General features: G+C 41.8%; 1 protein-coding gene across 3 annotated transcripts in view; it reads right to left on the minus strand.

Annotated features, from left to right (window-relative positions):
• Positions 1–23,657, minus strand: part of RABGAP1 (RAB GTPase activating protein 1) — a 155,545-nt gene that overhangs the window by 12,781 nt on the left and 119,107 nt on the right. For 2 of the 3 annotated variants that reach the window (XM_068985711.1, XM_068985702.1), the window contains exons 15-21: positions 21,250–21,324; positions 18,015–18,140; positions 16,992–17,135; positions 15,416–15,457; positions 15,050–15,178; positions 4,486–4,578; positions 3,759–3,869 (exon numbers count right to left, since the gene is read on the minus strand). In XM_068985711.1, the coding sequence (XP_068841812.1) occupies positions 3,759–3,869; positions 4,486–4,578; positions 15,050–15,178; positions 15,416–15,457; positions 16,992–17,135; positions 18,015–18,140; positions 21,250–21,324 (720 nt within the window). Of the gene's footprint in view, positions 1–3,758; positions 3,870–4,485; positions 4,579–15,049; positions 15,179–15,415; positions 15,458–15,809; positions 15,839–16,991; positions 17,136–18,014; positions 18,141–21,249; positions 21,325–23,657 lie in introns of those variants that run through there. The other variant, XM_068985720.1, reaches the window with a different exon arrangement.

A 23,657-nucleotide genomic window follows, 5' to 3' on the forward strand; every position in this document is an offset into this window, starting at 1 on the left:
GTTTTAAAGAGATCAACACAGTTGATATACTTCTAGTTAGATAAGGAAAAAAGAGAAAAGACACAAATTACCCATATCAGGCATAAAAGAGAGAAGGCTTCAACAGATCCTATAAACATCAAAAGAATGAGGGAATATCAATGATTTTTTATGCCAATACATTTGACAACTAAGATGAAATGGATAAATCACTTGAAAGGCAAAAACTATAAGGATCTACACATGAAGATTAGGAAATCTAAATAGCTCTGTATCTGAAAATAAACTGAAATTATAATTAAATAATTTCCGGTTAAGAAAACTCCAGGCTCATGTGCCCTCACTAGGATATTAAATCAAAGATTCACTCAAATAACAATCCCACATAAAATCCTTAAAAAACATTAGGGAATACTTCCCAGTTCACTTTAGAAGGCCAGCATTTCCCTGATATCAAACCCATATTAAAACATTAATGAAACCCTATACACAAATATTCGTCTGGAACACAAAAATCTTTAATGCAAATAAAAATCTTTAAAAAAAGAAAACCTCAAGTTTCTTACGAATGCAGAGTTTGCATACAGTGAAAAACAGCAAATAATCACCTTAACAGATGCAGGAAGAGCATTTGACCAAATTTAACAGCCACTCACGATAACAACTTTCAGCAAATAGGAAGAAAGGAGAACTTCCTCAGCTTGATCTACAGAAAACCTGGAGCTAACATCTGGAACAAGGCCCACTCTCACATCCAACATTGTTCCCAGGGTCCTAGTCAGTGCAGGAAGGCAAGGGGAAAAAGGCAGAATGGCTTGAAAGGAAGTAAAACTGTCTTTATTCAGAGATGATATGATTATGTATGTGGAAAATCCTAAAAAACAAACAAGAAGGCTACTAGAGTTAAGTGAATTTAGCAAGGTCACAGGATACAAAGTCAAGTAATCAACTGTATTTCTAGAGACTAGCAATAGGAAAATTCAATGAAGAAAACGATGCCCGTAATAACAGATCAAACCATGTGCACATCTTGTAAACAAAACTAAAAACGATCTAAATTAATGAAAATTGTACCATAATCATGGACTGGAACATCCAAGGATTATTTAGATGTTAGTACTCCTCAAGCTGATTTATAGATTCAACACAACCCCACTCAAAATCCCAGAAGGCTTTTATTTTTAGAAGTTGAGAAACTAATTCTCTTACGTATATATAAATGCAACTTACTTACAATAGCCAAACTATTAAAAAAAAAACCAAAAACACAAAGTTGGAGGATTCACATGACCTGATCTGAAGATTGGTAACGCTGCAATAATTAAAACAGTGTGGTAATGGCATAAGGAGAGACATATACATCAATGGAGCAGAGAGAGAATCAAGGAGACCCGTACATACAGGGTCAATCGATTTCTGATAGAGCCCAAAGTAATGCAATGGGGAAAGCTTGCAACTTGCTCAAGGTCAGAGAACTAGAATGCAGGGGAGCCAGAATTCAAATCCCAGCAGGTGTGCCACTAAGTCTGTTTCCATTGCTCTCACATTATGTGGTCTCAGTGTAGAGGGCAGCCATGCAGGAGAGGGTGCAGACGGGGCCTTACACAGGTTCCCTCAGTCTTGAGCACCAATGTCAGGCCCCATTTCATAGAGGAGAAGGCTTGGATGGGGTCACCTACAGACTCAGTGGCTGACTGGGGATTTTTCCATAGCTGCTGTGTGATGGACAAGTCACAGAAATGACAGGTGAGGAATAACAAAAATGACAGAAAATTAACTGGAAATACAATGAGGGTTCTGGAAATCCTTTAAGCCACAAACCAGAGCTTTTCTCTGGGATGCAGAAAGGGAAGTATGAAAAGGCATGAAGAAGTTCTTTCAAAAATCTAACACCCTAAAGTCAAATAATGGTGAAAAGACCGCACATTCTTCACTTCAGCACCTAGCTGATTTTCAGTGATGATCCAACAGAAATGAGAGAAAACTAACTTGGAAGGGGACTCAATGTTTAGTGCAAAAACATCTATCTTCTCGGCACTCACTGGACTTGGGACCTCAGTTTGCTATTTCTGAGCTCAAGAGGCAGCAGCGGTCCTGCTCCTCTGAGCCAGAAGTGTCAGGCCAGCTGGGTTTCAATCTAAGGGCTCTGCCACTGATTAACACTGCTGCTGCTGCTAAATCGCTTCAGTCGTGTCTGACCCTGTGCGACCCCATAGACGGCAGCCCACCAGGCTCCCCCGTCCCTGGGATTCTCCAGGCAAGAACACTGGAGTGGATTGCCATGTCCTTCTCCAATGCAGGAAAGTGAAAAGTGAAAGTGAAGTCACTCAGTCGTGTCCGACTCTTAGCGACCCCATGGACTGCAGCCTACCAGGCTCCTCCATCCAGGGGATTTTCCAGGCAAGAGTACCGGAGTGGGGTGCCATTGCCTTCTCCGCTGATTAACACTGGGACTGTGTAAGACATTGAGCCTCTTCTGGCCTCCTCAGTGAAACTGTGTCCCTTTCACAAGGGTTTCCTGGAGGGTTTAACGGTAAGTACAGAGCACTGTGCAGCACCTGGAACTCCTTAAGGGTTTAGGAAACACTCTGAAAGATGTCCGTATAGTTTTGGTGTAGTTATGATATCAAATCACAGCTTCTTGTTTCATATTTACTCTGGAGGCAGTGTGGCATCACAGATAAAGCCTGGGCATTCCTATTAGATGCACTTGGGTTATATTCCTGGCTCTGCTTCTTCCTGGGTGCTTTCCTCTCTAAGAGAGGTAATATGAACCAGTAGATACTGCCATCTCTTTCTCTTCATCTGATGCACGAATTACTTGGAGAATCTAAGGAGGCTGAAGAAATACAGTAGCACACAGGATTTTCATACATGTTTGGTAGACGTCAAGACCTTATGAAGTTCATATATCCTATGGGGTTCAACATATTATGTAAGTTCCTTGTTAACCCTCAACAGTCTAAGCCTGTCTCTAGAAAAATCAATGAGCAGAAAACTGACAGGAAAATCTAAGTCAGGTGCTGCCAAACTCTGTCCAAGCGCCAAATCCAGCCTGCCACCTATTCTCCTAAATAAAGTTTTCCTGGAACACCGCCATGCTCATCTGTTTTATTGTCCGTGGCTCCTTTCTGTGACAATGGCAGAGTTACATAGTTGCAACAGAGACCATATGGCCCACCGAGTCATGTCTGTCTCTTTATAGAAAGTCTGCCAACATCTGACCTCACCCATGAATGAGACAGTGCACCATGGGAAGCCTGCCGTACAGAAAATGGACAACACCCTGCCAGGAATGCCATCAGCTCAAACTTTTCAAGATTAAGAGAAGCAAAGAAAAACAGAACATCTGCCAGCAGAGATTCCTGATGAAATTGCAAGCTGTGGAGGCACTGGGCTTTATTACAACTGGCAATGGTTATGCAAAAGGCACATGATATCCAGGATGACAAAATCTGTTCTTGTCTTAGGGGTAAGTTAAGGAAATTACAGTGATTAAATGCTACTGACAACTGTAATAACTTAAGAATCAGCCGAAGAGGTCTTTCAATCCATGTCTGGAGAGGTGTTCAGGGACTGCACGTATAACGAGAGAAGAGTGTGGAAAGGAGGGCTTAATGAGATCATCAATGACCCCTGAAGGAAAGGGAGGAACAGTACCGACAAGAGGAGGTCCTCCTAAGAGGGAAACACTAGAATAAACACGAAAACTTCAGGATTTCACCTGATTAAGGAGAAGGGTCTCAATGCAAGCATCTTTTCAGACAAGGGAGACTTACGTTATCCAGGTCTTTTCGCAGTGCAATCTTGCTGGTCACCAGCTCATGGGCTAAGTCGTCGTTTTCCTGTTCCAACCTCATGTTAGCTTCTTGTAGGCGCCTATTCTCTCGCTGATGGGTGGGGAGAAACCAGTTGCAGACATAAAGATCAGATGGAAATGACAACTTTTCAGGTTAACCCTCAAAACTAATTGCTGAGACCGATGGGAATCTGGGGAGATGTGGCTGGCCCCAGTGTGCCGCCAAGCAACAGTTCCTTCCTTGCTGTTTCCACTGATTCAACTGTCAGGCAGTTGAGTGAGTGAGTGAGTGAAGTCACTCAGTCGTGTCTGACTTTTTGCGACCCCATAGACTGTAGCCTACCGGGCTCCTCTGTCTATGGGATTTTCCAGGCAAGAGTACTGGAGTGGGTTGCCATTTCCTTCTTCAGAGGATTTTCCCGACCCAGGGATCAAACCGGGTCTCCCGCATTGTAGGCAGACGCTTTACTGACTGAGCCACAAGGGAAGCCCCCAACTGTGACAAAAGCCCATGGAACTGTAACCAACTAGACAACTAGCAAGAAGCGAAGCAAGTCTTGCTTTCTCTTTTGCAAACTCAAACTGTAACTGGAACCTAGAAACAGTGAAACTAAATTTTAAACAGAACTCACTAAAGTTAATTATAGGCACAATTTTCTGAAGTGAAAGGCTGAAGGCACTTCACATCACTTAGGCCATAAACAAACCTCAAATCGCTCGATGGGGTCTTCTTGTTGGGCCTGCTGTTCCCTCATGGTGTGATATTCTTTTTCATATTTTTTCAACTTCTTCTGACTAATCTGTAGGATAGAGCACAGCATAAATTAAAAAGCATCAGGAAAAGGTGGGTGCTTCAAGGCTTGCACTGAAGACCAAGATCTCTACTGACCTTGGCATCCCAAGTTAACCACCGAAGTGGTTACTTCCTGCACATAAGCCCAGAAGCTAAAATTCTTACTCAAATTTAGGGGTTTGTGGGGGGGCGGATAATTGGTTCCTGAAGATTTTACCATGGGTGTCAGAATGAACATCCAACAGATGGCCCCTCCTATCTGAGTTCTAGGTCTGATTATTCGTTCTTTCCCTCCTCCTCAGGCACCATTTTCTTCAGCACATACCAGCAACGCTGCAGGTGCTTTCATTCTCTGACCTCACAACCTCTCCACAAGGTGTGGTATTAATGGCCTCAATTTATAGGCAACTTAACTGAGAAGTAAGGAAGTTAGGTAACTTGACCACAGCCACTCAGTTAGGGACTGGCAGATCCAGGATTTGCGCCAGGCCGTTAGACACCATCCGAAGTCCAAGCTGTAGCCACCTCACTATCTACCTTCTACCACTTTCCTTTCCATTAGCACCTTCTGTGCTGCCTTCAAACAGGCATACTTCTCTCTGCCCTTAAATTCTTCCATCTCACTGAACTACTGTCCTCTTTCTCCCAAGCTTGTTCTTACCGACTACTGCAAACTGCTATACTGCTGACTCACACACCTAACTTTTAGCCCCCAGTTTCAGGTTAATTGGGCTTTCCTGGTAGTTCAGATGGCAAAGAATCCACCTGCAATGCAGGAGAGCAGGGTTCAGTCTCTGGGTTGGAAAGATCCCCCAGAGAAGGAAATGGCCACCCATTCTAGTATTCTTGCCTGGAGAATTTCATGGCCAGAGGAGCCTGGCGGGTTTCAGTCCATGGAGTGTGTTACAGTCCATGGAGTTGCAACAGCGTTGAACATGACCGAGCCACTAACACCTTCCAGGCTAATTAGGCATCTCAGGGCTAGTCTAGTCCAACATCCTTATTTTACAGATGAAAACCTGAGGTGCAGAAAGGGGACAGGACAGGCCCGAGCTTGCAGCAGGCCCGTGTTGGCCTCTCCTAGTCCCTGCTCATTCTTCCCTTCCTGTCTCACTTGAGCTGCCTGGTGTTCCCCTACCACTGATTCTGCGGACACCTGCCCCAGTCGTCTGTTTACAGGTATGCCCCAATCAGAGATTACTCCTGGAGTAAGGCTGCCCAAAGGGAGGCAGCCAGGAGCCTACCAGCACTATGCCCTCGCTGTAGGCTATAAAGATGCCCACTAAACACCACTGGGGTGAGGCTGCAAGCGGGAAAGTGGCACCCCTAAGCCTAGATCTTCTGTGGTTTAAGGCTAATGCTGGGACGAATGTTTATTATGTGTGTAACTGATTCACAAAGAAAGCACCCAAATAAAACATCGGCGTGATCAGTAAATTCATAAACAATCTGAACAAATCAACAGTAGAGGGACAGAAAACTGAGGCTTGTGGGCGGCCAACACTTCCTCCCAGTACTCTCTCCTGTCAGTCTGTGTAAATGACAAAGGGCGGGCAGAGATACAAGGCTCCTCAAGTGCTTTGTGAAAAAGAAAAGCTGATGCCAAACCCTATAAAACATCCTCACGGGTCTTCAGGATCCTTCGACTTTTCCTTCTCATGCTGTGGTGACAAAGAATGAACATTTCCTCCATAACCATACATTTGGCTAGTTACAAAATACTGTCTTCTACATCTCATTATCCCTTATTATAAATGTATCATTCTTAGAGTAAAAGCGTGGGTCCCCCTCAGCTTTATAACAGAAGCTGGTGTGTGATGAGTGCCCTGTGAGCGCCAGACCCTGTACACGTGTTATCTCACCTGGTTCTTACATTTTTGTGACAGGACATGGGCATTTCTCCGTGTGTTTACTAGGTTTTCCACATTTTCTGCATTGAGGACAAATTACATTTATAACTGAGTTAACAATGTGACTGCTGTTTAAAAACAATGCTCATAAGTTGGGCTCCTCTGAGACAGAGCTCTGGCATTCTCTCCACGGACGGCGCTGCTCCGGAGCTCTGACTGCTTGCCTAATTTTCAGCCTCAATTCTCGGTCTCTCTCTTCCTCCCTCTTTCCCTTAAATGCCTTAACCCCAACCCCATCACAAACGAAAAATAAACACAACATTGCTCACAGTGGGTTCATAGCTGACTCTGACTTCCAGAGTGCGTGGCTGTATAGTCAACTGGCTCAAGCTGCCTCTGAGTCAGAGACTCATTAAGACTGATGCCTGATAACTGAGTGAGGAATGAGAAGTGTCAATAGGAAAAGCAGCAACTCAAGTGTCTTTATGAGGCTGCACCCCGGAGAGACCAGTGCCTCTCAGCCTGCGTACCTCATCATTAGCGCCTTCTCCAGGTCAGAGACAGGCCTCACTTGCTGCTGTCCCTGCTCTGCACAAAGAGAGTGCCCAGGAATGCTTGCTAAATGAAGGAGAGATGACCCCTCACTCCATCCCTTAGCACTACCTGTCTTCTAAATGGAAATGGCAACCAAAGCCAACGGACGCTTCAAGCCTGGTCCCTCGGCCTGTGCAGCCTGGTGTCCGGATCACTCCTGTTCACCTTTGAGATCAGAGCTCCAGATCACTTCTTTAGTGAACCCTTCCTGACACCCTCTTCCCCCATCAGGCTAAGTCTTTCATTATATATTCTCATAGCATAGAGCCAAATCCTCCATGGTACCTGTCCAAGTCCACGATTATTTATTTATGCGCTTACTCGACTGTCTGTCTTCCCACTAGGAAAAAGGCCACGTCTGTTCTGCTTAGCAGCATATCTCTAGTGCCCAGCTCAATGCCTGGGACATAATCAGCACTTAATAGTCAGCTGCTGAACAAATCAAAGCCAAAGGCCTTCCTTTTTTTAATCTAATAAGGATGCAAGAAGGGGCATTTATTTATCCAGTAGTTGAGCCCCACTATGTGCAATGTTCTTTGCTAGGCATTAATGATACAAAAATATATATAGATCAGGATATGCAAACTCCACAAGGGCAGGAACTCTGCACTGTGAAACTCCTAATGCCTGGTACACAGGAAACATGAAAATACTTAATGAAGAGACACAGCTCCCACCCCTTAAAGTCCAAGATTCATTTTGTCTCTCTTACTTTCACCACTGCAATTTTAACTGAATTCAAGAAAAACAGAAGTGATGGAATAAGCCCCTGAGCTCCAAATCACACCCACTGTTGGCTGACTCCCATCAGAAGGCTGTGGAAGTCACAGTTTCACACATTTGCCCTGCAAGAAGGTTAAATTTGAAATCTGTTTAAATGTACTTTCAAGGAGGAAAAAATTCTAATCATTTCCTGGGCTAAGGCTAAGTCTGCAATTTAGGGAAAACCAACTATATACCTCATCTCAATTAGTACAAGATTCTTAACACTGTTTGAGACGGCATCACTTTGAATATCCTGAGAGCCAAGGTTCCCACTAAAATGTATAGATGCTAACTCCACCCCCACCTCGCTCCCAGCAATAACACATTCTACATACCATTTCAGAGGGCTCATGGGCTCCCTGAGGCCCATCCATAGTCCCAGGTTAAGAAACCCTGAATTAGAGAGAAGGTGGACACTTGGAACATGCCAGTTGGATATTTTGGTAGAAGTTAAAAAAAAAAAATCAGCCTAAAACACCTTTTCCTTGGTCACTCACTTGTCGTTAATCTGTCATAGGAAGTGGATAAGGTTCTCTCTTAAAACACGTGCTACTTCCCCTGGGAAAGCTGGCCCCTGACCAGCCCCTGGAATAGACAGGGATGTTCTGGCCCATGCTGCTGGCCTGGGTGGGAGGGAGACAGAACTATTGGCCACCTAGAGCGTGCACTGAGCAAGGCTTGAGTCCTGACTCCACCGATGACTAACTGTGTGACTGAGGGCAAGCTACCTTATCTCAGCCTCAGGGTCCTCATCTGGGAAAACCCCAACTGTCCTTATGATAAGTGCTGTTGTGAGGATCGAATGACAGAACACACATGTAGAGCGGAGAAGAGGACCTGGCACACAGTGAAGTCTTTTAAATAAAGAGTTGCTATGACTTCTTCTTATCTGCATCCTTGCCCTGAATCTGAGGCAGCCATCTGCTGGGCATGTACTGCAGACAGGGAGCCACTCAAACAAAGTCCATTTAACACAGAAGAGTAGCAAACAGGCTGCTGGTAGGAAACAGGGGCTGAGTTTAAAGTTTGGCTCAGAGACCCTTGCAAAGGCCAGAATCCCTGCGGGGCTGGACTCAGAAAATCCAGTGCAGGAGAGAGCCTGCAGGCTGGCAGCTCTGCGCGGCAGGGGTGGAGCTATGTTGTGTGGGTGAGTGGGTACACAGGAAGAGTCTGGTACAGGAAGGAGCTCCTGACCCCAGAGTCCTCAATGCTAAACACAGAAATCTAGCACAAGTCCATCTTCCCTTTTCAGTTAGTGAATAGAAGACCCTGAGATTCACATAGAACTTGCAAGCTAACCTCTACGCTTCCTATTTTCTTTAATCCTCCAAACAACTTTCTGAGATGGGTACAGCAGGGATCATCACCCTCACTGCTGTAGGGGGCAGTGAGGACCCCCCACTGCACGCCCTGGGGAATGGAGCCCTAGACAGGTAAAGTGACTTGTCTGGAGTAAAAGACCCAGTCTGTTCAGTCGCAGCGCCAGCATAAGAAAACAAATCTGGGGTGGTTCTTATTTCTTATTCCTCTCTGTAGCTGAGCTCAGTGTATTCTTGGCATAGAAGGCAATCTACAAATGCTCGTTGACATGAACTGACTTAAGCAAAGCAGGTATCTGGGCAGAGGAGATCCAAACCTGGTGGGCCAGAAGAGCACTGGTGTGTCACAGAGCAGCTGCGATGTTAAAGGCATCACCTTATTTCTTTCTCTACAACCTACTGTGCTAACCTACCTAAGGTCACAAAGCAGAGGCAGAACCAGGGTGAGAGCCAAGGTCGGTGGGACTCCAATGCCTGCACTTAAAACCACTTGAAACAAATCAACACTCTATTTAATTTCTGAGTCTTTTTATTTAATTTGTTCTAACAGTTTAGACTCAAACTCCCTCAAAAATTACTAAATAGAATTAGGCATCCTTGTTCTACCATCAGAGTATTTTCCTAAAGTGCAATCAGCAAGTTATTAGCAGAGGACTCAAACATAGATAAGGACTAAAGCAGAGGAACTTATTAGAATAAGAAGGTAGTAACCACTGCTACCCTTTCAACAACCAGCAAACTTCAGGGTTTACTGCAGAGAAAGAGAGTAACCACTCAGAAGCTTCCTCATGAAATCCAATTCTAAAAGGTAGAACAAGCAAAGACATAAAACTAGCCTGGTCTAGTTACACGGAAAACGGCACTCAGCTACCGTGTACAAAAGGCAAGTTTCAGCACTGACACAGAGACTGAGGTATTCATCATGATATGACAAGTATCGCCAAAAATGGACCAACAGAAGTGGCGCCTGACTCATTCATTCACTCCTCCAGGCCCAGTAAAGCACAGTGATGATAAGCATTGATTTCAGAGTCTGAAATTCCTGGGATCTAATCTCAACTCCATCCCTTACTAACTTTGTGCTGGCTGGGAGTTTTCTTCAATTTTCTAGGCTTCAGTATGTGTTACTGTGTTAGTCGCTCAGTCTTGTCGACTCTTTGCGACCCCACGTACTGTAGCCCGCCAGGCTCCTCTGTCCATGGGATTCTCCAGGCAAGAATACTGGAGTGAGTTGCCATTTCCTTCTCCAGGGGATCTTCCCGACCCAGGAATCAAACCCAGGTCTCCTGCACTGCAGGCAGATTCTTTACTCTCTGAGCCACCAGGGAAGCTTCAGTATACACATCTATAAAATGACTTCACATAGGGGCTCTAAGGATTAATTCACGATGTGTAGATACTATGCAAGGCTGCTATGAACGTATCAAGAAAAAAAGACTAATATAGTCACTACAAACACAGATCTTAAAACCCAAACAAACACTAACTACACAAATGATTTGAGCAGAGAGTGAAGTTCAAACTAAATACTGCTTTTAGCTCATGATTAAAAACATGCCCTGAATGCAAATATTCCTAAATGCCAAAGAGTCTTCTGTTTCTCCAAACGGCAAATGGTTAGGATTACATTAATTGAGAGATATTACTACTTGCAATAATATCTTTTCTCACAAGTAGTTTGAAGTCTAGCATATTCACTTTATGTTTTAAACAACAAATTTCAATGAAGCAATGGTTCAGATGTTCTGTTTCACATTAGGCAGGATATCCTACACAACAAGGGTCAAGTCTTTCTTCTTGATCTAAAAAGCCCACAGAGCCATCTCTTTTGGCATGGTTCTTGCTTCTTCTAAGCCTCACTTACTGGACTTATTTTTAAAAATTCCATTATAGTCACACGAAGAAACAGTTGCTCTTAAATATTTCTGGAGTCAAAAATTTAAAAGACCTAATTTATTTTTTCCCCGTTTCCCCCCACTCAACATGATGCACGGGTTGCCGGGCTCCTAGAACCATTCTCGATCTTCTGGAACAATGTAAATTTAAATTGCGTTTAGATCTTGTATCATAAGTGGAAGCATTTTTTTTCTGTCTCAGCTCACTGACCCATGGAGGAAGAGAAATTCCATAGTTAAATGAGCTGATGTATATGGCTAAATTTTAGATTAAGAGCAGGGGATCTATAACTCAAGAAATTAAAAAAAATTCAGTCTCATAAAACTAAGAAGAAAAAAGAAAGGAAGAAGAAAAGGCCAGGAAAGAAAGAAAAAAAGAGAGGCAAGTGAAGACAGATACAGAGCAAGATTTACAGAGACGAGGAAGACACAGCACAGAGAATGCAGACTGTGTGGGCAGCAGACCCACCTTGTGGCCATTTAAGATACTGCCACACCAAACTCTGTTCCTGTCGCCTTTGGCAAAGAGCCATGCAACAGGCTGTCAGAAGACCCTAGTTCCAACGGGGCTTTTGTCACTGCCCAGTCAGTGTCAGCTGGGTAAGTCACTTGGCTTCTATAAGCCTCAGTTTCCATGCTTGACTTGCCCTTCACACCTCACAGGGTACTGTGAGGAACCAAAGAGATTCTTACAGAATCTATACAAATACTGGAAATTACAACATTGCAACTGCTAAAACACAAAAGACAACAAGAGTCTCCTGGACTATCATGGGAGGTAAAGCATTCCCAATTCCCATCTTAATCAGGAAGTACAACTGAAAAAAGGGAGTCACAACTTTGCTTTTAAATTAAAAAATAATGGAATGGGATTGAATGAGTTACAGAGCCAATATTTCCTTTCTAAATTCTATACCAAGAAACTGAAAAGCTAGTTCCTAAACCATTCACATGGTAGAAATCCCCTTTCCTATGTCCAGAGGGTCTCTAAACCACCCAAAGATCCTATGCACTCACTGTGCACCCCCCAGGCCCTCCCCGTCACGCAGTCCACATAATGCAGGGTTCATCACTGAACTTGCCAATGATTTTTCTTATTTTTGAGTACACAAATTATCACCGTGACTGAAGTCTTTTGCCAATAATTGGCTATTGCCTGTATTGCTAATATTATTTGGTATTAAGTATAGCTGCAAGAATAAAACTAATAATCATCACTAACTCAACTGTACATACCATACCCCACCTTTTAGCAGAAAAGCTCATTCTCTCATGTCCTGGTGAATCTGCAGGTTTTCCAGGCTGAGTCAGTTTCAAGAAAAAATTACTATTCTTCTCACCTGAAGCCATATGCAAGTAGGGAAAATCATCCAAAGTGTACCCTAACCATGCAGAGAGCTTTCCAGGACCAAAAGGAATTTTGTATCTAAGCAAATAATAATGTGAGCTGTGTGGGCTTGTCGACTTTAATTTCTTGGAAGCGTAGGCAAGGAAAAAAAAGACATCAGACACCTCCCATCCGGACTTGGGAAATAAAGAATCCATATATCATTAAAGTGTTTCAAGCTAATGAAAATATAAAAGGTAAACCTTCGGCTAGATCTATTTTTAAGACTTGCCCAAGTCCATGTTAATGCTACTTTGTAAAACACTTGGAAGAAACTAAACAGAAAAGTCACTTATTCACTTGTCCAACCAATGGACAATCCTGTTCTTGTACTGGGGATTCAGCAATAAACAAAAAAGTGCCCTCTGTCAGAGGCTTAATTGCAGCATGGGTAGAGGGGAATGCAGACAATAATCAATAATCAAACAAATAATGTCAAGTAGAAGTAAGCGAAATGTGGAAAATACAAAAGGATAAGGAGATAGGGTGGAAAAAAAGGGGGAGTGCTACCGTAGACACTGTAATTAGAGAAGGCCTCTCTGGTGACACGTTCACTGAGCCTAAGACTTAAGAGGTTTGGGTAAAGCCATGTGGGCATCAAGGAGAACAACATTACAGGCAGAGAGACCAGCCAGTACAAAGGTCTGAGGAGGGAACAAGCTTGGCGTGTTTGAGAACAGTAAGGAGGCTGGGGTGTCTGAAGTGGAAAGCATAGGGGGAAAAGCAGCAGCAGCTGAAACTAGCCTGTCGGAGGGGAGATGGTGCCAGGTCTTGCAGGCCAACGCAAGGACGCTTGAGTTTTATTCTGAGATAAGAAGACGTTAGAGTTTTAAGCATGTGAGAGATGAGATCAAGAAGAATCTGGGAGGAAACCACTGTGGTAGCAGGAGGACCCAGGAAACTACTGGAAAATTCCAGAGGAGAAGGGAAGAGATGATTAGACTAGGGCACGGGTAATGAAGGGGTTGAGAAGTGATCAGATTCAGGATGTAGTCTGATGGCAGGGCTTGGATGTGGAGGACGAAGATGTGAAGTGTGAGAAAGAGAGTAGGAGGGGACGGTATCACGTTTTCACGCCTGAGCAACCAGGTCCCACAAACAGGAGACAGGGACACTGAGAAAGGAGCAGGTTTTGGAGGGGAGGGGAAGAAATCATAAGCAAATAAGAGGCAGCACCTTCCCGTATGGCTAAACCAGGTAGAAAGAGTAGCTCTAAGAAGTTTAGAGCTCATGTGGCTCTGCCCTTTCCACAAAGCCATCATCAGTGTTACTGAAAAGAGTTTGTCTGCTGAAAATCCAAGAAGGGAATAGTCATAGCAGTAGCCATTGTTTCTTAAACCCTTACTCGTTACCTGGCACTAAGGTAAACACTGTACACATATTGCAGTTAATCCTCACACGTAAAAACACTTAATCACATGGCACTTAATCACTTAGGCACATGGTAAAATACCATTAAATGTTAGCCATGATATTTGTTAAGTATGTAGCATTTAAATTTAATGATAACCTTAACGGCTGATTTCCGGAAGTTCTATTTCCCTTTTTTGTTGTTCAAATCCCCCATTCACTTTACATCAGGATTCCTACCATTTCTTAGTCTAACAGGTAGTTTTACATATTCTTGCTTTTACAAACAGGCCATAGTCCTAGCTTAATGCAGAGACTCAGTTTCAGCTGTCTCCGGAAGGTCGCAAATCATGTCATAACTTCATGAGCATTAAAATCCTAACACACAGTTTGGTCCCATATTCCCTTGGGATGCTCTTTTATTATCACACACAGGAGCTTTGAGCTACTTTGTTTCAGGCACCTGGACATTTCTCTTCCTTCTTTCAAGTTCATCCAGGTATTTAAACATTACTTGGGTCATACTTTATTTGGCATCTCCAAATGTTTAAAGAAGGGTAGCCTGAACTAGTTCAGTATGACATATAACCAGAACCAGAAGTCCAATAATACCTTACAGATGAGGAAATGGTGCCTTAAATAGGTCTGTGCTCTATGCAGTAGACAGTGAAGCTTCTCTCCTGACACAGAGGTCACAGTTTTACCCTCTAGAGTCACACCAAATAAACGTGACAGTCAGCCTTTTATGCACCCTATAAGCATCTCAATACAGCTATTTATTCTGTCTCCCATTTGCCTCCACCCTTCACATTCCAAACTAAACTCCCTCAATTATTTTTTCTTCTTTAAAAACAAAACTTTCATAACATGAACACAAGGAGATTCTTTTTATTCAAACCTTAAAATAATACAAATCATAAATGCTCCACTGAAAGTGATAAACAGTGAATGGATTTCCTTTATGTATTATTATTTTCATTTTAGGGAATTTATGATCACAACAACAAAACCTGAAAGTTAAAGGACGACACAATAAAAAATCATAAAACCTGAGTTCTGCCACTAACTAGCTATACAAAATTAGGGGGCTTTGTGTTTTGGTTTGTCTTCAAAATTGGAATAATAATCCTCTTCCTAGAGTTCAAAATGGGGAAAGAAATGAGATTAATTCATAGGCTGTAATATATATGAAATGATTTAGAAAATTATACAATACAAAGGAAAACATTATTATTAATGTATTATACATGTGGATAGTTTTATCAGGAAGAGCAAGACACTAACAAAAGAATCTACATTAATGCAAAAATGATTTTACCTTCATGTTGCAAGCTAGTTCCATTAGTTTTTTTGCATTTTCTTCTGAGCGGTATCTCTTAGGGAGCTGAACCCTGAAGAATTTCAGGGCACCTTCAAAGTCTGTCAGCAGCAAGTCATCTTTGGAAGTCTTGAAGAAAGAAGAAAACACAACCATGTACAGGAAAAAAGCTTTTTTGGTATAAAGATGCTCCAGAAGCATTTCATAATCCCAGCACCTTTATAATCCCCAGAAGATAACTTTGTAGCCTTGGCTAGAGCGACCTGCACATGTCCACTGTCAGGGACAGTGCTAGAGCACAGCGGCTGCTTAGAATGAGATTAGAAATGGCAGATAACCCAGCTTACAAACCAGTGTGCACTGTACCTTTAATAACCCAAGGGCGACGTTAAATATAACACTTATCCCCTAAAAGAGAAAATACAGAAAACATTTTCAGTGTTTAGAACTGGACTATTAAGCTATCTGTCTTCAGAATAGCCAGCAATTTTAGAGAGATTGTAAAAACTTGAATAAAGAAATGGAGTATCTTGAAAATATTTTGGAAAATAAAAATTACAGGGCCACCACTGATAAACCACTTAAGGTAGACCCAGTTTCCCATGAGAGAAGGGCTTTTCTACAGCTATTTTCACAGTTCAAGAATGCTTTCCAAAGTATACTATGCTTCCAAACTAAAAGATTAGTCATAAAAATTGTGATCCCTCATGAAATAATGCCTGGTGTCTCTTCCACTGCCCACTCGAAGGACAACAATCACCCTGTCCATGAGTCCTATGTCCCAGAAATGACTGCTCAGGGTTCTCTGCAACCTGCCTTTCTTCATTTAATCATTCTAGGAGTGGTGGGGCAAAGGACAGCTGAGGGGAGGCACCAACATTTGCTGACCAAGTTAAACTTTAAACGTTTCTGGGCCTCAATTTCTATAACTAATAGTCTCCCAATAGTTTTCTGAGCTAATTAGCTGAGAAAGTTTAAGTTACTTAGCCTGTCACCAGACCCACAGTAATTACTTAATAGTTATCTATAATAGTGAAAAACTAGATAAAGGTTTGCGATTAGGAATTGGTTACATAAATTATGATCTATCCAAAGAATGGAATATCTGACAGTAAGTAAGAATAATGGTGTATTTCTGGAATGCTGTTTCTTATGTTTCAAGCTAGACAGAGATACAGATTTTTTAATGGATTTTTGTATGTTTTAAATATGGGATAATTAAAAAGGAGGATGGTACAGATGTATGTGTCTGTAGATATTCAAGTATGAGATAAAAATAGTTACTGAATAGCATATAAGCGTAGTCACATTTTATATGCATATAAAGTCATAATATACATAATATACCATATGAAAAAACTGTTCCACACAGAACTTACACATACACATATATGAAAACACACAAAAAAAGGCTGAAAGAATATACATCAAAAGATTAAAAGTAGTTTTCCTTTAGACTGGGATCAGAAGTATTTTCACATCATTTTGCTTATGCTTTCTATAACAAACATGTATTGTTTTTGAAATTAGCTTTTTCTTCTTAGGCACACCCTCCAAAACAGAAAACTAAGCTGTGGCAAAGATTGTTATTTACTATAATATCTATTTACTTTTAGTAATAGACTCTCAACTTTAAGAAAATTGCTAGGCAGCTTAAAAAAAAATTATTCTTAGCAGCTAGGGATATATGGTCATGTACCTAAGTTCTGGCCAACAAGAGGTTAAATGGGAATGCAGGTGGAAATTCCAGGAAGCGTCCTTTAAAAGAGGGGGTACACCTCCTCCGAACCCCTAAACTTCCTAGCTTAAACAAAGAGATAGTGTTTGGAGCACTCATTAGCCATACGGAACAGAGCTGCACTCTGAGCAAGGCAGTTACTGCCTGGGACACAGGAGAGACACTACAAACAAAAGCCTAAGTGCGGTGGCCTCTGATACGCACCTCACATAAAAGCAGGTCGATGATATGGAAGACCATGTAGAGAGGGAATTTCGCAGTGAAGAGCGTAAGAAACCACTGGGAGGCATACATATGCGCTTCAAGGCTTATGTCCAGGAAGTGGTTGTACAGGTCAGGGATGTATTCCTGAAACAGCAAACTGATTAGCTTTAGGCACATATGCAACTGTTTAGCTCATAAATCTGCCAACAATAGGTCAAAAACATCATATATTTGTGTTTTTATAAAAACTGAAAAAGCGCTCAGAAGAACACTTAACATCTGGTATGAAACTGGCACTGGGCTTCCGTTTTCAGTTCACAAAGTAGCTCTGAAGAGGAATCCCCACATGGTGACAAATATCTGAAAGGACAGTTTTTCTAAGTTATGAAATGTTTGGGAAAGTTTGTTTCACTTTTGTTAGGAGATTCCCAATCAGTCAGCTTCAGAGCCTTGGTAAGTATTTCTTGACTGAGTTTGCTGTGTTAAAATAAAGGCTCCTACACTCATCTGATCTTCTGGGTGTTTATGAGACTGAAAACCTGGCTCATACCCATCAGGCTGCTACTGCTACTGCTAAGTCGCTTCAGTCATGTCCGACTCTGTGCAACCCCAGAGACAGCAGCCCACCAGGCTCCCCTGTCCCTGGGATTCTCCAGGCAAGAACACTGGAGTGGGCTGCCATTTCCTTCTCTAATGCATGAAAGTGAAAAGTGAAGGTGAAGTCTCTCAGTCGTGTCTGACTCCTAACAACCCCATGGACTGCAGCCCACCAGGCTCCTCTGTCCATGTGATTTGCCAGGCAAGAGTAGTGGAGTGGCGTGCCATTGCCTTCTCTGACCCATCAGGTTAACACCTTATTAATCTTGGCATCATTATTACATGGAGAGAAATGAAAAACATTAAACCTGTCCTTGATCCTGGATGGCTAAGGAATCACCACTGCTCCTTGGCACCATTTCTTCAATCCTGTTCTTCCCAGTCCTGCACCCTTATTGGCAAATGCAAGCTGGATTCTCTTTTTACCTGCATGAGGCGTTCCAACTGGTAAAATTTGCAATGCAAATCTTCAAAGTTTTGTTTGAAAAGTTCCCTGAGACCATAGTCAAACATGATCTTGACCAGAACACTGAACGCTTGTTCCTCAGGCATCTGTAACAGGGCAAGAGGGAAGGGGTGGGAGGATCAAAAACACATACAGGAGTTTTCTCAGTGTGTAAGATTCATCCCTATACTCTCTTATGTGAATACTAGGAAATTTAGTGGTATGCAGTAACTCAGATCTCAGTTGTGTTGTGTTTTATAACATTCATTCTTTCAACCAGAAAATATTTAATAATGCCTACTCTATGTCAGACACTGTTGCTGTCCTTGAGGAGCCTCGCATACAATAACTAAATAACTAAATCTCCTACAATAACTAAAATGAATTAGAAAGATCCGTGGGAACACAAGAACAAAAAAGACTGAGTATTCCAGAGGGAGCTAGGAATAGGCTTTAGAGGGAGGACAGGATTCGAACTGAGTTAAGAACAGGCCTACTACACTTGAGTATATGTTTTACCTTCCCCAAATCATGAGACCTTTGTTAAATCATTTTACTTCCTTAACTGTTAATTCATTTCAGTAAAAATGTTCTTCTTTCTCACTGTTGCTAAAAACATGGCTAGTTACAGAAGAACCTTATATATTCTGATGTTTGGAGTAATGCTTCAGGTATTCTATTAACGCTTGCAGTAACACTTAAAATACTACAAAAAGCCTCCCTCACTTCACTTCTATTTACAGATGCTACTCACTTATATATCTTCCGTAACTTTACAGAAAAATATCTTCTTGAGGACCTGGCAAATGTCTAGTTTTCAAAATATAAAAAGAACACTGGAAATACTTAAGGCATGATGTGACCATAGCAAGCTTTTCAAATGTCAGGAAGGTGAATGGGTTTCTGTCGAACACGATGACGACGGTGGGCTGAGCAAAGAAACTGGGAATAAAGCAAAGCTAAAGAGCAAATCAGACTAAGTAATGAAATGAGAAAAGGACAGCAAATCATTGCTGGAAAGGTAAGGGCTTTGGGGGTAAAGGACCAGACCTTTGAGGTCTTTATCATCAAGACAACTTCACGCTTCACTCGCTGAGGGAGACATGGCCTGCCTAGAGTGGCATTTCTGATGTTACGCAGCACATCTGCCCCTGCCCTGAATCAAACACTTATTTTAAACACAATGGCAAGCGGCACAGAGTTCAAACCAAGATACTGGGGATTTGATCGGGAAACTCATTTTAGAAGTGTTGTGATACTTAAATGGGGATAAATGTCCTTGCACTAAAGTTGAGAACAAAGACAAATCATATAGACTTGGTGAGACTCTGAGATATTAAAGTATGATGAAAACAACAAAACAAAAATTTAAAACTGGACCTCATGATGAAGTGTTAAGCAGCCTGAAGGTGAGAATCATTTCACAATGCATAGTATATCAAATCATCACATTTTACACCTTATATACACAATTTTGTTAATTACATGTAAATAAGACTGGGGGAAAAAAACTTGACTTTTTCTTTATCAATGTCATAATAGCTTTGTCAAATTTTTGCATGCCTACCAATACCAATCAGCTAGGTTCATAGCAAGAAGATGTAAAGTGGTTTTGTTACACTTGTATTACAACCTACACAAAATGGATTAAACCTCTTCAACAACCTCCTCTCCTTAGAGAAACAAAATCTAGACTGTGGGGCCTGGGTCCACGGCCCTCCTTCAAATTGGTCTTGGCCTCTCTAGCTCCCTCCCCCACTCCCCATGGCTCCTGATGCTCCGGTCACACTGCCCTTCTTTTCAGTTCCTTCCAGATGCCAAGTTTTCCCCATTTCAGGGCTTCCATACACTATCCTATTCTCATTGCCGGGAATGCACTGCTCTCCACTCTAGTTCTCAAAATAGTTCTATTATTTTTGCAACAACGTTTAAAGAAAGTTAGATGATACAGAAAAGTACAAAAGAGAATGGATGCCCCTTCTCCTTTTTCAGGGTTCCTGTTAGAGGTTACCTTGCCAGAGAAGTCTGTAAATGAGGCTTACCTGTTATTACCCTGTATCACACTTTTCACTGTACCTTCACAGAGCCACTGAAATTAAGAATGACATACTTGCACTGCTTTTTTTGCCTACAACTAGCTCTGCATCCACAAGGACTGGGGCCATATTTACTTTATTCACTCCTGATCTCTACCTAGCACAGTTCAGACCGTAACAGGTGCTCAAAAACTCCCCTACCATCACCTGTGGGGTGTTTTTGCCAAGCATTTTAACTTGAATCATGAAGAAATGATCAGACAAATCAAGAATTTGGGATGTCTTACAAGGCAATTTGCTTGAATTTTCCAAACTGTCAATGGCATGGGACACACAAAAAGGCAAAGAGGACAGTTTAGATTACAAAAATAAAAAGCAATGACAATCAAATGCGATGTTTGAATCTTTACTGATCTGGGTTAGGAAAAAGAGAGCTGAAAGGACTTCCCTGAGTGAAAAGGGAAAACTGAATGTGGGCTGTGGGTGAGACATTACTGGCTTTGTTAGACTTGCCTGTGATATTCTAGTTAGGGCCTCAGGAGGTACATACATAAGTATTTAGGAGTGGACTATTCTGATATTTGCTACTTATATTATCCAAAAGTGACTTCAAAGAATTCTTTCATAAAAATATAAAACACCTGTGTTGTGTGTGAAAAAAGAAGGAAAAGAGATGCAGAGAAGGCAGTGTGGAAGAATAATGAATTGATAAATTAAGTCAAGTGTATACAGGTGTTCACCTTAACAATTTTTCAATTCTGTTGTGGACTTAAAGAAACACTAAGAAGGGGGAGGATAAAGGTCTTTGCTGAACGAATGAATAAAATGGCACGGAAGCAAGCCAACTTCGCCCTCCTAGCCCAATAGATAAATCTCAAAACAAAGACTGATGACAGCCACTACTTCAGAGAAGATAAAACGTCCCCAGAGGGTTTAACCAAGACTAAAGTCTATCCAATTATCCTAGCAATCAAAAAAGTTCTATCCTTGTACCAATTTTCAACACTGTCGTTTATTTTTACCATGTTTCTCTCCCATGATGACATTATGTTACAAAAAAGGTTTCCAGATATAGGAGTTAACACTCATGCACTGGAGTCTGCCCAAAGGTAATACAAAGCCATGATCAAGTCTGAGGCAGGACATGTGTTAAGAAATACACAGAGACCTAATTACTCACATGGAGAAGCAGAACAGCAGCGAGAAATGACTGGCCTTGGCAATAGCCAATCTCTTCATCATACACAGAATAAGCCTGGGGGGGAAAACCATAGGAGGTGTAAATGAATGTAGCCAGTCTTCAAAACAAAACAAAACACAAAACTTTATTTATTTGGCTGCACTGGGTCTTAGTTGCAACATGTGAGGTCTTTGAGTTGTTGTACAGGGGATCTAGTTCTCTGACCAGGCAGTGATCGAACCTAGGCCCCTTGCCTTGGGAGCTGGGAGTCTCAGCCAACAGACCACCGGGGAAGTCCCAAATGTAGTCATTCTTGAGTCACAGTCGCCCTATAGGAACTTGAACAGAACACAGGAACCTCAAAAGGGCTACCCCCACTCCACTGTGGCATTCTGATGGTCACTGAATGATGCAAACATTTCTCTTCAATTCCAACTTTTCTTTACAATACATAAACCTGTCACACCACTTCCTGTAGCCAGGGAGCAGAAAGGTTAAGCAAAAATTATTTTAGCACTAAAAAAAAGGTGTCATTCTGTCTGTCTTTGCTCACGCTTTTCTTTCTTCTCTGCCTGGAAAACGTGCTCTTCCTTAAGGTTTCAAACATATCCCATTTCCCCAGGATTCTCTCTCTCCTCGGTAGGTCTCTGGTACTTACTACAAATGTATGCTTACTACAGCACTTAACACACTGCATTTCAGAGGTCCCTTCTCTCTACTAGACTACTAAATTCATATGGGCAGGGGTGGTGCCCTACTCAACCTAGCAGCACATCAACACATACCAGGCACTCACCAAACACTGTCAGTGTTTATATGTGTAAACATGCCTTCATAAATTCAGCTGAAATTCAATATAATCTCATTATATCCCCCACTTTGTCAAAGTTTATCTGATGAGAGGGCCTACAGAACAAGAAACACCCATCTTTTCCAAAGACAAGATTCACAGAAAGATTTAGAAATGATCTTTTATAATTTAATAAGACAACTTTCTACCTATCAAATCAGTAAAAGCTAACAAGTGTTAAAACCAGTTTCATTAAGGCTGTTAAAAACTAGCAATAACATATGCTAACACAGGTCTGTGGAAAGCTATTTGACAATACAGATGAAGGTACCAAACAACATTTGATTAGTCAAGAAAGAATAAAGGTTTCACAGTTAATAGTTGTGCTGGAACTCCACAACTGCTCATGTCCTGCTCTGGCTCTTAGGCCCACTACTTACATTCCTTATTTGTATGACGAGAAAAATCACAGTATTTATATAGTATTATTCTCAATCCCCTCAAGTAAAGTACTCAGTGTATGGCTTTATCAATTATGTCCTGGGATAAAAACGTATTGAATTTTCTACAGGTATAGAATGGAGGGGAGCATTCCTGAAGGAATGCATACAGGCATGAAAGTACGTAACACATTTGGGAAATGTTTGGAATATAAGGTTCACGGAGGCAGTAAGGAAAGGAAATATGGGGAAGAAAAGGCATTTCATTAATTCTTCAACATTTAATGAGCACCTACTATAATATGGTAGGCACCATGCCAAGTGCTACAGATGCTAATATATGTAAGAAATGATTCTTACCCTTGAGAATTTCACAGTTAAGTTGGGAAGTCTGACAAGCAAATCAACCAGAGTAGAGTGAGAAATTCAATATGATTGAAGCATAAAATATTCAGGGAATAAGCAAGGATATATTACAGAATGCCTTTAATACTAAGCTAATGGACTTAGGAACAGGAAATAAACTAAGGAATTTTGATTCCATTCTGTGGGTTTAACAGAGGCCACTAAAATGATCCTGTTCTAGGGTCAACACAGAGAAAATAATAAATAGGCTTGAACCCAAAGGCAGGGAGACTAATGCAAGGCAGCTTTTATGTAAGTGCCAGCAACATATGATAGCAGCCTGTACCAGGGCAGAAAATAGAGCGGGAAGTACTGCTACGAGACAACAATCATATCAAACTGCACGTGGCCAAAGGAAGGAACTGAAAAATAAGTGAAAAATGATTGTATCTTCAGCAAGACAATGGCATCGGGGTAAAAGGACTGTTTTTAATTAAAAGAGATGTAACAACTAACCACAGTAGGAATATTGCTGGATCCTGATTCTAACTAATCTGTACATTTAGGGAAATCTGATTATGGAACAGCAACTGGATGGTATTGCTCGTTAATGCCACAGGTGGATAATGATCTTATTTTTTTGATGTATGGTGAAGACTTTAGGGGAGAAGGCAATGGCAACCCACTCCAGTACTCTTGCCTGGGAAATCCCACGGATAGAGGGTAGGCTGCGGTCCATGGGGTCGCTAAGAGTTGGACACGACTGAGCAACTTCACTTTCACTTTTCACTTTCATGCACTAGAGAAGGAAATGGCAACCCACTCCAGTGTTC

Source organism: Capricornis sumatraensis, chromosome 1, assembly GCF_032405125.1.
Source record: "Capricornis sumatraensis isolate serow.1 chromosome 1, serow.2, whole genome shotgun sequence".
Taxonomy (NCBI): Eukaryota; Metazoa; Chordata; class Mammalia; order Artiodactyla; family Bovidae; genus Capricornis; species Capricornis sumatraensis.